Source organism: Calliopsis andreniformis, chromosome 3 (assembly GCF_051401765.1).
Source record: "Calliopsis andreniformis isolate RMS-2024a chromosome 3, iyCalAndr_principal, whole genome shotgun sequence".
Taxonomy (NCBI): Eukaryota; Metazoa; Arthropoda; class Insecta; order Hymenoptera; family Andrenidae; genus Calliopsis; species Calliopsis andreniformis.
Window position 1 is genome coordinate 23,987,025 of NC_135064.1, and position 14,723 is coordinate 24,001,747.

General features: G+C 39.1%; 1 protein-coding gene across 1 annotated transcript in view; it reads right to left on the reverse strand.

The window, feature by feature from the left end:
* Positions 1-10,166: 10,166 nt before the first annotated feature.
* LOC143177354 (uncharacterized) overlaps positions 10,167-14,723 on the reverse strand; it is a 91,741-nt gene continuing 87,184 nt past the window's right edge. Inside the window, exon 16 of the mRNA XM_076375229.1 lies at positions 10,167-10,271. Coding sequence (XP_076231344.1) covers positions 10,167-10,271 — 105 coding nt within the window. The remainder of the gene's footprint in view (positions 10,272-14,723) is intronic.

The following is a 14,723-nucleotide window of genomic DNA, read 5'->3' on the forward strand; positions in this document are numbered from 1 at the left end:
TTCTGTGGCTGATATCGTGATATGCTCAGAAAGTAGAATTTTTTTCAAATGAAATAAACCAGTGATAAATTGGTTTATTAATAATTACGTGGGGTTAAAGAAAAATGACTGAATAAACCAGCGAAGATATAACTGGCACAGATAGATGTACCAATGGATAGGTACACAGAGAGATAAATAAATGAATACACAGTTTGCCAGATGTAGAAATTATCTAACACACCAATCGCTGCAGAAGTTGCACGTTCGATAATGCGCACCCATATAAAAAACGAAGGGACCAATGTATAAACAGATAACGAAGTAAATAGATGTCAGGGCACGCGAATGAACATATAAATAGCTCAAAGAACGCAGAAATAAATTTATTGCCTGATGAATAAATCAGCAGCCGAGAAACTTGAACTTCAGGGGGCTAGAAACCATTAATTATGCGAACTAAATGCAGGCCGAACGAGCATGTAAGGTCTAGCCCATAAATTTAGCATGATCCCATATATTCTAATGGACGTTCATTCTACTTTTTATAAAGGAAATTATGTAGTAAAAACAGAATAATCTTTTGTTATCGGAACACGAGACAAGGGTCATTCAAACCTATGAAAAACGAATGAATTCGTTTAATAATGAACTTTAATAATGAACAGCGAAAAAAATGAGCTTTTGCAGAGTGCGCACAGAGACTAAAGATAAGCACAAAAATTGAAGAGATTAATGAATCTATTAGTCTACCAATACGACTCATGCATATTCAAAAGCAAAGATAGATTTACCGACTAATCGCGATTAATCACATACTTATGATTTATGGTTAACCCATAGCGTGTCGTTTTAAACTTTACACGCGCATAGATACGGTCGACGATTTATGTGCAACGAAACATACGACGAGTAACAGAAACGTCGTGAAATAAATTTTACGCCTCGACTTTTCGCTCGCCCAAATTTCACCTAGGAAATCTGTTTCCTATTTAAATCACCAACGAGTCTATACTTTTCGTACTCTTTTACAATTGTTTCGTTCGACTGGAGACCAAGGAAGATAAACTGACTGAGTTGAACTGATATAAAATTCACGTATCATAAAGCTCAGTTTAATAAAAAAACCGTATTTATTCACGAATTCTGCATGCAGGGCTCACGAGGCGCAGCGAACGATCATAAAACGTCAGTTCAATTTACGAGCGTGTACTCGATTAAATGAGAACAGGATGGATCGTTCGTGGCAAATGATTTCTATTAGAGAATCTCGATAGCATGCTGTGGCTGGAACAGGGAGCAGTATTTTCTTGATTCGGCCTCGATAACTCGCCGATTTCCCTGGCCGAGCGAATCATTTGCATAAAGTACGAGTCAGCCTAGTTCAAGATAGTGAATACATTATACGGAGCAAGGCATTTCGCTGGACCAGATGCTTGCGAACGGGGCAGATAGTACGGAACGATTCAGACTCCTAAAGTCGATCAACTGGATCGCGAAACTATCTGGCAGCGATCAGCGTTCTCGATTCGCAGCATCTGTATCAAATAAAATTCTGTGCATGGAAATTCATTGATTAAAATATAATCAGAATTTGTTAGTATTTCGTAGAAAAAAGAGGAAACATGTAGCAACTTTTTAATTTTATTTTCGCAATTACCTGACGTGGAATTAATGCTTTAAAGCATCGTGTAACCTGAGAATTATATTCTCGTACGCAATGTGAATTTATTTTCCATCCATGTAGACTAAATATACTTTTTCTCCGAGTTTTATTCATATTCAACGCAAACTACTTCATGAGCTTTCATACCCATCAACAATACGTTTAAAGTATAGAAACTTTGTTCCTGTTTGAAATAAAAGATACCTACGGGAATTGCGAATTCCATTATTAATTTACATCTAGTGAGCAATATTCGCCTTTTGCGTGCTGCAGAATTTTAGTTTCAGAAATTAAAGGAGCATCAAGTTTTACAGAGCGAATCTCAGTTTTCGAATGAAAAATTGCTACCAAATAAGGTGTCAGAGTATATAATCCTATCGGATAATTCTATTGTCAGACAAAAACAGCATCTGTCTTGCCTGTTGGAGCCTTAAGTTGAATCACACACTCGAGGAGATCGCAATCTCCAAAGGCCAGAGCCGAGGACAATGTACCACAAAGAATCAACTTCTTCCCGATCGACCCACTTACTTCAACAGCATTGAAGATAAGTTGCGACAAATCAGGCAGAAAATTGTGCTTCCATAGCAGGCCTGTCCTTTCGTCCACCCTTCATTTTTATATCTGGACCGAGCTAGTGCTTCGGAGTCCATCAAACGTCAACACAGGCGCATTTATTTCCTCTCGCCTCCGTCAATCGAGATTTGATCACGCCGCCTGTAATTGATCGACACGGGTGCTTGGAAATCAGCTCGAATATCGACGATGGAGGACGACCTCTTCTATTAAACTTCCCGTTCATTTTCCATTCGCATAATCGGCGCGAGCCATTATTCTGCCGAAGAGGAGTCGGCACTTCGGTACACCGGCACTTCAATGCTTCGGTGTGTGCTTAGCTCTAGGTACTTCATTGCCACCCATTTCAATTTGAGCGAAGTCAATTGTAGAACGGAGGAAACAGAATAATACATATGCGTTTTTCTCAGGCCTAATTGTTAGCACCGCTGTGAGTGCTGAGCTTGCAGGGGGTAAAAAAGAACTTGGCAAAGTATACAGACTCCGGTCATCGAACTTGGATCTCTCAATATTATCAAGTTAGTAAAATATTCACCTTGATGAAATTAGGTATTTTCATTCCTTTGCCATTCATGATATCGCAGTGTGATTAACCCTTAACTGAGTTAGAGTCACTGTATTTATAATACGACATCACCTTTAATATTTGTTGTGTAAAATACGAGTAAATTAGGTATTTCTAGAGTTGCAGATGGTGATCTGTAAAACTATAAATTCTATATTTTCTATTATTATTCATTTTTAATAATAGATAGTACTGACATCATACCAACTAAGAGTTAGAAAATACAATTTCTGCAGTATCCAACAACTGTAATATCAGCGCCTACTATAAGCGTATTACGATTCTGGTCATAAAGGGCAGAGATCACAAAATGCAAACCACGAAGTCCTGTAGAATGATGAACTGCAGGGGTAGAATTTTCTGAAGTATGAAGATAGTGACCCACATAGACCGATTACACAAAGTAGCTCAGCTGAATCACCCTGAACCCCATACTCAGCCACTCATCTCCCCGATAATAGAAGTAAGTCACAGTTCAAACGAGCCCTTTCGGGCAGCAAACCGAAAACGACGAACCTCCAAAGTGGCGCAGAAATATGCTCAGGTATTCATAACGTCCAAGAGTGGCAAAGGAAGCAGAGAGACTCTCGACCCCCGAAAAAGCAAAGAAAGGCGCATAGGAGTTCTTAGCCCACCGAGTGGCAGAGAAGCCGCGTACGTGTCACGAACCCCATCCATACTCTTGACACTTCCTCGGCGAATCGTTTATTTTCGCGAATCTTTGGCGAGTCGCGGCAGAAGCAGCGGGAAGCGCGGCGATTGTCGTCACGCGCTTTCACGAGCGAGCCCCGAGCCGACGTTTTCGTCGTTTTACATTGCATCCGTGGTTGTCCCCCATTCGTGGAAACCACCGGGAGCGACGTAGACCGATTCTCTGATTGCTGTCGCGTCGACCTGCGCGCCGTCGCGTCGCGTTCCGCGCGTTTCACGAGGCTGCAAAGGCAGGACCGGAATGAACCCCCGAGAAGAAGGGAGAAAAAGGAAAAGTGAGGTCGAGGGATGGTAGCGTATCGTTGACGCTCGACCAGAAAAAAAAGGAGCATCTGCCGGCAGTGAATTGTCGACTGAGCTTTTTCGTCGGAAAATTGGGAAGAGGAATGCTCCACACGGTTGCGCTAAATGCGACCGAAAAACCGGGACACCAGTAATAAAACATTTCTGATAGCGGTGTTAGTAATAACGGGGAGGGAGATAGAGGGATGCCTGCGATTTAACTGGAGCTGATGGCGCTTGTATCGCGACCGGGCGTTGTGCTCGTGAATTGCGACGTTTTTCAACGAAAAATAGCGAATGTTCTTATAGAGGGATTGAACATTGAGAAATGAAAGAAGAAATTTTAAACAAGTGTTTTCAGCACGTTGAGGGAACATTTTAATTCTTTGTTCGTGGAAGGACTTTGTGTTTGAGAGTCTCTCTTTGAAGCATTTTATTCGAGCTTCGACGTCTGACTATATATGGACCTATATTACTGAACCAAATGAGAGATGGAACTGTTGTTTGAAGCACCACGTTGAAGCTAAGCTATTTCAAAATTTCTGATGGTATTACGTCTTTCAACGTTTCATTGCACGTCGATCTATACTACTGAAACGACGTTTCCCTGTAGAACTACAGCGCAATAAACTGGCCAAGATATGATGAATTGATAAACAGTAGAACCTCGGTTAACTGGGATTCAATTATTCGCAGGCTTTTTCCCGAGCTACTGTTAGCTGGTTGTGAAGTATATTGGTAATAAAAATATAATAGAACATTGATTAAGATTTGAACTATGATTTAATAGAGGCCCAGCAAAAATAATAACATCTACCACCAGAAAGATATTTCAGACCTCAGTTATATGTTAATCAGTAATTAATCGAGAGCCTACTGTACGTATTCCTTGAACAGAAAAAGCAGTCACTGCTGGACAATCGCTACAAGAATTCGTTACTTGTGAGGATTCGATAAGTTGTTTCGTATCTCATTGGTGATTCAAGAGAGTGTCGCACGATAGGTCTACCTAGAGTTCGCGTGTCTAATTTACATCGTTGAATGGAACTAGACGTTAGTGTACGGTTGGAAGAGCCGTAATGAAGCCTTGATCAAACTATAGGAGACAAATCGCCAAAGCGGCGTGAGTCGCTCGTTGGTAAATGCAATTACCGATACACGAAACGAGCCACTGATTTCAGGGACGACGTGTACGATGGTAACAGGTGTACTTAGGGCGTGCGTGAACGTGTCACGTGGAAAAAATATGCGTGGGCTAGCTGGGACTGAACGGGATTACAGCTGACCTCCATTCGACGCGTATGTTAGTCGCTTTGGTTCTGTTTGTAAATTGTATGAGCTAAGAGAATTCTGTTCTGTGATTCAAGTGTTGAAAGGAGACACAAGATTCAAAAGTTCGCTGATTAATTACAAATTGATTTTCAAAGTTTTAAATTTTCAAAAATTCAAATTTCAAATTTTCAAAAATTCAAAATTTAAAAATTTTCAAATATTCAAATATTCAAATATTCAAAAATTCAAATTTTCAAATATTTCAAAATTCAAATTTTCAAATGTTCAAAAATTCAAATCTTAAACTGTTTAATTTTTAATATTTTGATAGTCTAAATTACTTCCTCACAAAATTTTGCAGTGAATCAAAAGATGAAATCCCAAACTCCGTGTCAGTATTTCTGGAAGAGTTAATTAGAGGAACAAGTTAAAATGATTCACATTCCGTAAACCTATTACTCGAAAATATTCAAAACACACAACAGATAATAATTGGAGAATATGATCAACCAAATCCAAACATTTGGTCGGATCTACCGAATTCAGTTACAAAATTACGGCGACACTTTATAATGCAGGCAATATTTCATCGAACCGATTAAACGTAATATTAAACGCGATGCAACACAGTATTCGAGGGAAATTATAATATTTATAGATTTTGGATTATTGCCAAATGAGGTATATTAAAGATCCACGCATTTGTATCGTAACTGTCCTGCGTCGACTCGTTCGTTTTTAACTCCCCTGAGTGAAATTACGATGACTTACCGTTAATAAAGAGAAGTTGCTCTGAATTAGTAAACTTCATTACGCACTGGAACCCAGTCGAAATACTCTGAAACTTGCCGTCGCGTTCTTTTGGATGACACATCGTTTTATACTGCTCGAGTCCATTAACGAGCAGTGTGTATTCACGAAACCGCAGGTACCACCGATATTTACACTTTCTCGAGCGCATAATCGTTGCGCTGCACGCCACTAGATCGGAACACCTATGAATTAACGTAATGAATAATGATCGATTGTCTGGCTGTGCCTGGCGATCATCGAAATTGATGCAATTCAACGCGGCCGCGACTCGACCCCGTTACCTGTCAATTTCGAAAATTGCGATAATTCTCGGCGCTGCGAGACAGACATACAGATAAAATGAAACTTCTACTGCTGTCTATACTTTGTATGGTAACACTCGATCATCACGCGAATGAAATCATGGTTCCAAATACAAAGTGTTTGCTAACTTTTTAAGTTAGTGTCTAAGTTTTATGGAAGCGAGCTTTTTAATGCGGAATTATGGATCACAAATTATTCTATAGGGAAAAATCTGGGAAGTAAAATATTTTTACGACTATGATAATAGCTTGTGACTCTATGTGTTGATTTCAATTTGTAACATGATTTGCTAATCCTTGGAGAATCTTCATGAAGTTCTGCAGATTTCTAGATAATAGGAACGATAAAAAGAAGAATATTTAGAGGTCAGTCTACACAGATAAATTTATCTCAAGCTTCTTCGTTGTGACAGTTTCGAGAAGACCTATTTGTCTTGAGCGAGAAAAGTTGTAGTTGAAGGTACCCTGTATCAGGAGACCCTCTTCGAAAAAATTCATAGGAACAGGAGGTGTTCATAAAGTTCCATTTGGATGAAGATGGATTCGAAGCAACCTTATCGAGAGGAGATTGTATTTCGCGATGAAGGTTTCGCAAAATGAAGTTCCGTTCTGCGAACAGAGGAACTCCCTTTCATATCCCAAGAGGGCCTAACGTTCGAGGCAGGCACATTTATCCTTCAACCGTCTCGTACATTTGATATTTCATGTGTCCTCGATAACAGCGGGTTAGATAAAAACGTGATCGCACTTGGCACATCACGTTCCCCTTTATGCTGGATGTTTCATCCGCAAAAAAATATCAGCGTGCTTGCGTGATGATGATCGTTACCTGCGATTCATTCTGCGATATCAAAACGGTGACAGAGTTCAGATAATACTTGTCTAGTGCATACAGCGAGAGATAAAAGAAACAGATGAAAAACACTTGCTGATGAATTCTTCTCTGTCAGGGATGACACGAATAGTTTTGTTACTTATCAAGTTAAAGCATATGAAATTAGTAATTGTAAGTAATAAATGTAAGTTTTTTAGGTAAATAAATAAATGTGTAATATAAACAGACTACTACTAGAAAAAGTTTGTATAAAATGATAATTTTTCAGCTTATGACATTAAATAGCGCAGACTATTACTTAGATACCTCTATACATGTACATCGGCTTAATGGGTAATTAATTTTACCATGAGTGACTACGCGTAATTAGTGGTGTCTACGTAACATGGTTTCGTCAGTCTCTTAGAGCTGTCACCACATAATACCTCTGGAGTTCCTCATATCCTGTCCCTTCACCCCTACCCCATTCTCATACTCCATTGCTAGTTGTATTCCCAACGGGTCGATTTTCTCGTAACCATTAAACCCTCGACCTTAAATTACCTTCTATTAAGTCACCGCTCATGAGCCACCAATTTCGAAATTGGGGAGAGGACGTTTCTCAGAAGTGCATCGCTCAGAAACACTCCTGTTGTGCGCTGGAGCCACTTCTACCCTACCGTAAATTGGGTATTCTATTTAATGAGGAGAAAATAATAACGAGATGCTTTACGTATACATAATAATGTTAGAGATCAATATTAGTATGTACTCGCAGAAGTTGAACATGATTTATATGACTCAAAGTTTTACAATCTGATGACTCCCGCGTTCTACAACTTTATGACAAACTTAGAAAAACATGATCGCAACTTCAACTTTAATTTAAAGTATTTTCAGTTTAAAATTGAACTGTACGAAGTTTACTTTTTGCTAAATTTCTTATCTAATATTAATTCTGAACTTATTCCGAAAATTGTACAGATTTAATACAGCAATTTCCGAACAAGTGATCCCGAGCTGGTAGACGTGTAGCGCATGCAAACTGTGTTCCCAGATAGATTTCTGCTATTACGACCCTTTTTTCCCGCAGCATAAAGTACGGTTTTTACATAAATGTTACATTATTTAGCCTCGTTTTGCGATTCCCTCGGTGTTCGAGGTAATCATGGTACTTCGTAAATCTCAGCAAGTTTATTGAATGCATAGCTTGGGAAATGAACCTGCCGTTTTATTAAAAACCATGTAACGTTTAGAATCTAGTACCTTTTCTGATAAAAAAGATTGAAAGCTGCAGTTGAAAATCTAAAGAAACATTTTTCCATATGAATTTTTTACTAAAATATTATAAGTCCTACTATTAATATAATATAAAAGTAACTAATGTACTGCTTGCAATTTTGCAACTACATTTGAAAAGAAAAAACGAGACGACTTAAGTTCAGAGTCAATTAAAAATTTCCAGGAGCAAGATGAAAGGTCTAAGGTTAAAAACTCTGAAACGTATGAATGTAAAAATACTCTCTAAGTGTAATCGCCAAGAAAGATGATGCCATTTAAAACTAGCTAAGTTCAATAAGTGCAATGTGGCACTCTGATTACCCAGTTTAGGCTGAGAAAGGAAAGGAGGACGGATGAGTCAATTAAGCAGAAATGCAAAGTGACCCGAATGCCATTCGGCGGCGGTGTCCACGAAGAGCGCGTATTTGGTATTCGTATCGAGATGAACCGAGACCACGGTCCTGGATTTCACGGCGATTTAGCGAGGAAAACGCCGCAGAACATCGGCGTAAAATGTAAATCGTGTCATTGGTCGTTTCGATGGTCTAGATTTCCGTTGGTTATCGACCACCTAAAGAGTACTCGATGTTTCAACGTTCCTAAACAGACTGTTACGAACAACTGTGGACTACAACTATCAGCGAGAGTTATACCATGAACATGTATTGACAGCAAGGCACACTTTTCGCGACATTTCGATCGATATTTTATTTTGGTAATAACTAAATCAGTCCTCCTGAAAAGTAGTTATTGACTAATTCTAGAAAATATTGTGAGAAAGATTGTTGTGAAAATACAACAAAAATATAGAATCTCCTAGTAAGCTAAAACTGAAGTAAATAAAGCAATCATCAGAATTGGAAGAAACTTTGCTGTCTAGTATAAAATTAATAAAGATTGACATTGAATCCATACATCTGGCAGTGTATATGTATCACAGATAAATTAGACTAAGATATTTTTGCTTAAATTGCCATTTACTGGAAGAAGATCGCGACAGTTAACGAATCACTCGGAGTAACGAAATTTATCAGTACGAAACAGAACTCACTCGACAGCGTAAAAATATCACTTTGGCGACATCCGTACGTGAGAAGGAATTATTGGATCGCAGCTTGATCTATTTCGCGCTAGGTCTATAAATCTTTCACAATTTTCGATAATTCTAGATCATGATAAACCGTCGAAATTTCCATCTCCGAATGTCGGACGAGGTTCGATAGAAAGGAACGTCTGTGATGAAGTATATTGCACCGCGACTTGCACATATTTAATCATTTTCACATCGACAGCACGTCACACCCCTGGATGTATCTACAGAAGTTGTGCCACTGCGATTCGAAGACGAATGATAACTGTTCTACTTTAAATATAACGTCGCCTGAATGTTTGGTATCAGTCTGTGGGTTAAGAAAAATAAGAAATTACTCGTTAATAAATATTCAAGAAGCAAATCATCTTACATTTTAATGGAACTTTTAAATCTAAATGAATCTATTCTCTAAGGCTTAAGTCTCTAGGAGTCGCTCTGTTATTGCTATTTTTCTTCTGGTACTCTATTACTCAATTTCCTCTTAAAACACAGTGCAGGGTTTCACGAGTGCACGTTGCCAGTGGACGGAGTGAAGCTTTGCTTTAACGATGAAATATTCTCCTCGGGAGAAGAATTGAATAAAATCGACCGTCGAGCATTGTGTCCGGCTTATCACTTTTACGACATCCGGTTACGTCCACGCTTAACGATTTTGCGCGAAAACTTTATCCTCATAGGGCAGTACGTTATCCTCGTCGTATCACGGTTTCAGCCATTTAAGAGTCGGACTATAAACCGACGCTATCGTACACTAGACGTTTATTCAAGATCGTAATAATACGGTTGTCACGCTTGTTCGCTTGCAATCGTAATTAAGGGCAAAGCATCGCGCTAAGATAAGACTCACCTGCGACCAACGATTTCGCGATCCCGATCGATACGATTCTCGTACAGGTAGAAGAAATATAAGTACTCACCTGTAACAGAAAGGAAACATGCAAGATTATGTAAACGAATTCTACTATAAATTTCACTGTAATAATATATAATGTAGATCTATTGTTATGCTGCCCTGATACAAGCTGAATTTATATGCATTTTGGGTTTTATATTATTGATATGAAATTGGATCTGTCTTTCTTGTCTTCACTCTTAAATGTATTGCTATTGGTTGCTGTGAAGTAATCAATTTTATTCTGTTTTAATTCTGAGGAGCCTGTCATCTGTAAAATTATGAGGTGAAATATTACCCAAATTTGCAGCTTTTCAAATTTTCTATTCTTCAAATTTCAGAGATTCTCATTGACAATTAATGATAAAGTTAACATGCACTTCTCGTGTCTTGAGTATATTGGTTCAGGATCAAGTGAATCATCAAATATTTCGCAAATACATATTTTAACAAGAGGATATCAGACAAGATGTAGTTTTACATGAACGAAATTGCAGTAACATGAAGTACAAGATTCGACAATATTTCTGTCGCACGTAATGTATTAAAATTATGATTGATAACTAAATGCAGCCAAATTCGTGCGTTCGCCTTGTCAAATAGGTTCCAACGTGAAGGACGTTTCATTTCAAACTCGGCACACATTCAATTAGTCAAATGTCAGAACCATCTGTAAAGCAGCAGGAAACGAACAGATATTCCAGAAGGATTGATATATACCAATAATTTCGAAGTTATTTGAATTTTCCGTCTACTGCATGCTTTCGTCGCGCAAAACCCATTCTGAAGAAACAATTTGCGCAGACAGCGATGAAATTTGAAAGAACTACAGCGAAGTTACGAAAGAAAGCAAACTCAAGAGATAATTGAAGAAAAATAGAAACACTTAGAAAAATCACTCGAATACAGCGTCTTCGTGTTCGTATCTAGAAAGCAAACTTTCTACGAAGAAAATATTTTCCCTAAATGAACTCTCTGTTCCAGTACGTCTTCATTGTAGGTGAATTAGAAGACAAAGTGGCCGCATAAACGGAAACAAAAATGACATCGACAGGTCTATTATTATATGCAATTAACCGCGTTTAAGCGCGGCGCGGTGAACACAACAAAGCCCGTTTGCAAATACGGACAGCAGAGAGAGGCCGTTTTAATTATTCCGCCGGTAGTCATGAATAAATATGAGCACTGAGTACGAGGGCCGAAAATGTCTCTAGAAACATGTGCTGGGGAATGGCGCATGAATGGGTCGAATAAAACGGACTGAAAAGTAGAATATCCCTTTGGAGTTCGTTTTGCAAACAGACACAACTTGCTGAACACATGATACAGAGAAAGTTATATTTCTTCAAGGTATAGTAAGTTAGAAAATCCAAAGAGTAACTCAACCTGTCACAATCTAAGAACGCAAGTGATAGACTCTCTGTAAAAAGATTTCTAGAATCAATCACTCAGATCTCCAGCATTTGTCACAACAAACGAGCCGAGCTTTTATCTCAACTGCATCTTCTGTGGGACAAATGTGAGTCATCAGCTTGTGAACCGATCCAGAAAACAAGTCCCTCATGTACGATAAGCTCTCCATGAACGCCACATCGTGAGTTTATAATAAGAAACCTAGTAGCAATTTTCTATGCAAATCTCCTACTTAAAGATTATAACAATACTATATCTTAAAGCGGAATTTCCTACACGCGACTGACGTGTCCAGCCACAAGATCCAACACAGACACCATAAAATCAATGAGACCACAATTGGTATCATACATCACACATATATTAAAAACACTTATAAATGTCTAAACCTTGCATTCAACCGCAGCGATAATGACGAATAAGAAATTCCACTTTCAGAACTAACTTCCTACTTTCCTTCTCGATTCCTTTCCCAAGTAAACTGCCTTCGCTTCCTCTGTCAACTTATCATTATGGTAAATCAGCGTTCTGGCCTGTACTCGAACGTGTTGCAGCCCGCTCGACATAGAGCAGGTTTGCATCGAACGGAAGGCGAGATGGATAAAAAGAAAGCAACCGTTCCACGACGCGGAATACGATTTCGTTCACGTCGAATTTAATCAGGGATTTAGATTTGCATCCTTTAACCGGAGATGTCGGAAACGATATCCCCCGATACGATCGCGCGGAGAGATCTCATAGAAGGGTTATCCGCGAGCGAGGTGGATCGGGGAAATATTGTTAGAGCACGAGAGGGAAAGACAGTCGTCTCGTTTGCCTGGCGGGACGGATAAAGAAGAACATTTCTGGGGATCTGGACCAGAATCAATCGGGCCGATTCAACAGATATGAACGCTCTCAAAGGGACAGGGGATCCTCCTTTAATTTCTTTTCCACGGGGGCAATCTCGTCTGTAAATACGAAATCGCGTAGCCTTTGCAAATTGAAAGGAGCCCGTCCAGAACCGCTGTGTTTATTCGATGAGGAAAAAGCCCACCATCGACAAGGGATATTTCTTCTCGTGCTTCGGGAGATCTCGAAGGTGAAATAGGATTGTATCGTACGTTTGCTATTCTTGGTATCTCGTGAGGGATCTAATTGGACAAACATTTGGATAAAGTAGGTTCCTCCAAAATTAAAGCACATGGAAGTAAACGAACTTTTTCCTGCAGTCTTGGATCTCAAATTGAAAATTATAGTTAAAGACTGTTACAGATTTAGTGCCCATTGACCGTGCACTTTCATTCTGGTGCTTGATAGATGTCCCAAGTACCGAGTCGAGTATTTCAATTAGTCTGGGGACTGAACTCAGCTTCGAGTGGAAAATATCTAGCGTTTAATCGATAGAGAGCTCCATTTTAATATTCAGAGTCGACGAGAATAAATAAGTGTAGCAGTAATTGACCCATTTCGAGGAACCCAAGTCCGCTTACGGGTCGTAAAGCTATCAGACAAATAAGCCTTGTGGAAAACGAGGCTTTTCTTCCAACGACCGACTCATTAGTCAGCGTGGCATCTTGTTAACGGCGTAAGTCAATCACGCCTGCGGGAACAACGACCCTGAGGATTACCAGCGCCTTCAAGAGCTGTACAAATCGACTTTAGCTGACCGCAGAATCGGCTAATCGAAGATCGATTGTTTTCACGGTCCTTATCACGTCTGTCTTCTTCCGTCGGCTGCAACGAAGTGGGTACAGCGTTCGATTACGCACTTACTCTTCGATCGAGCTGCAATGTTATGAGTATGTTCACCCATGAAGACATCTTGTCTGTACTCGTGTTCCTCGCTCCTCAAAGGTGGCTCGATTTAATGCGCTACACGGTGTGCTACACTTGAGTACGAAATTGATCGAGACCATCAATGTCATCAAAACATGCATAAAGTGCATCGATACTGTTAGAGAACACCTGCAGTGTTCTTGATAATTTCGACGATGAAATTGGGAACGATTATTATATAGCTATTTCTGTTGTCTTATTTCTCAGAAAATCGAGCTATACTTCTTTTATTTAGATACTAAGAGAGAAAAGAATATTCTAGTAGGGAAAATTATTTAGCAATTTCTTCTCAGAAATAGCAAGTTCTGAAACAGCTCTGCACTAATACTATTCAAGTAAGAGTGACAATAGAAAAATTAGAATTTCAGAGCCAGCTGTCGAAGTTACAAAAATAAGCTAGAATTGTTTTACGACTTTACACTCCTTGCAAATAGGTTTAAGTAGTATAGAAGTACGAAAACCGCGACGACGTCAGTCTCTTAGATTTTTTTTTATTTTTCTTCTAAAAGTGACGGAAGTGCGCAGGTGGCGGGATTGAAGTTTATCACTTGCTAGCTACTTCCTCGCAGCATCTCTACCTCTAGGTGCCTGTTATATCGGTTTCTCCCGGGAAGTCGAGCTGCAAGTACAACATGCAGTCGCTGTGCCATATTGACGACGTATATTTTTGCGGGTTTATCGAAGGAAGAAGATCGAGGTGTCGCTGACGCAACGATAGATTCTTATTCCTTGGGTCCCCTTGTTTCTGCGGAGAAAGGGAAGGTCAAATCGCTGGATTGGGATTCGCGTACATGGCTGTTCGAATAAATCTTTCTTTTTTCGCGCAACTGCTCCCAGCGATTGACTTGTCTACGTCGTCCAAGGGTTCCTATCCCCCTAAATGATAGTCTACTATTGGATTGAACTGACAAATGTAATTGTTCTTGGACAAATACAAGGTACCAAATTCGTGGATTCGGGAGGAAACGTATCATTAGAGAATTATAAAGAGGAAAGATATATCGATCGAAATTATTATAAATTTCAAATTTAAATTCAAAATTAATAATGAATATTAATAAATCCTCCAATAAGAGTTGCTAAGTCAATTATCTATATTAATATTTCAATACGTGCAGTCTGCATTTTATGATGGATTAAAAATGAAATTATGAAACGTAAAATAAGGATTACTAGAAATGTGGATTAAATATCGTGAAATTGCAAGTAGTCATTAACTCTTTCTGTCTCCAGATTCTACAGTCAT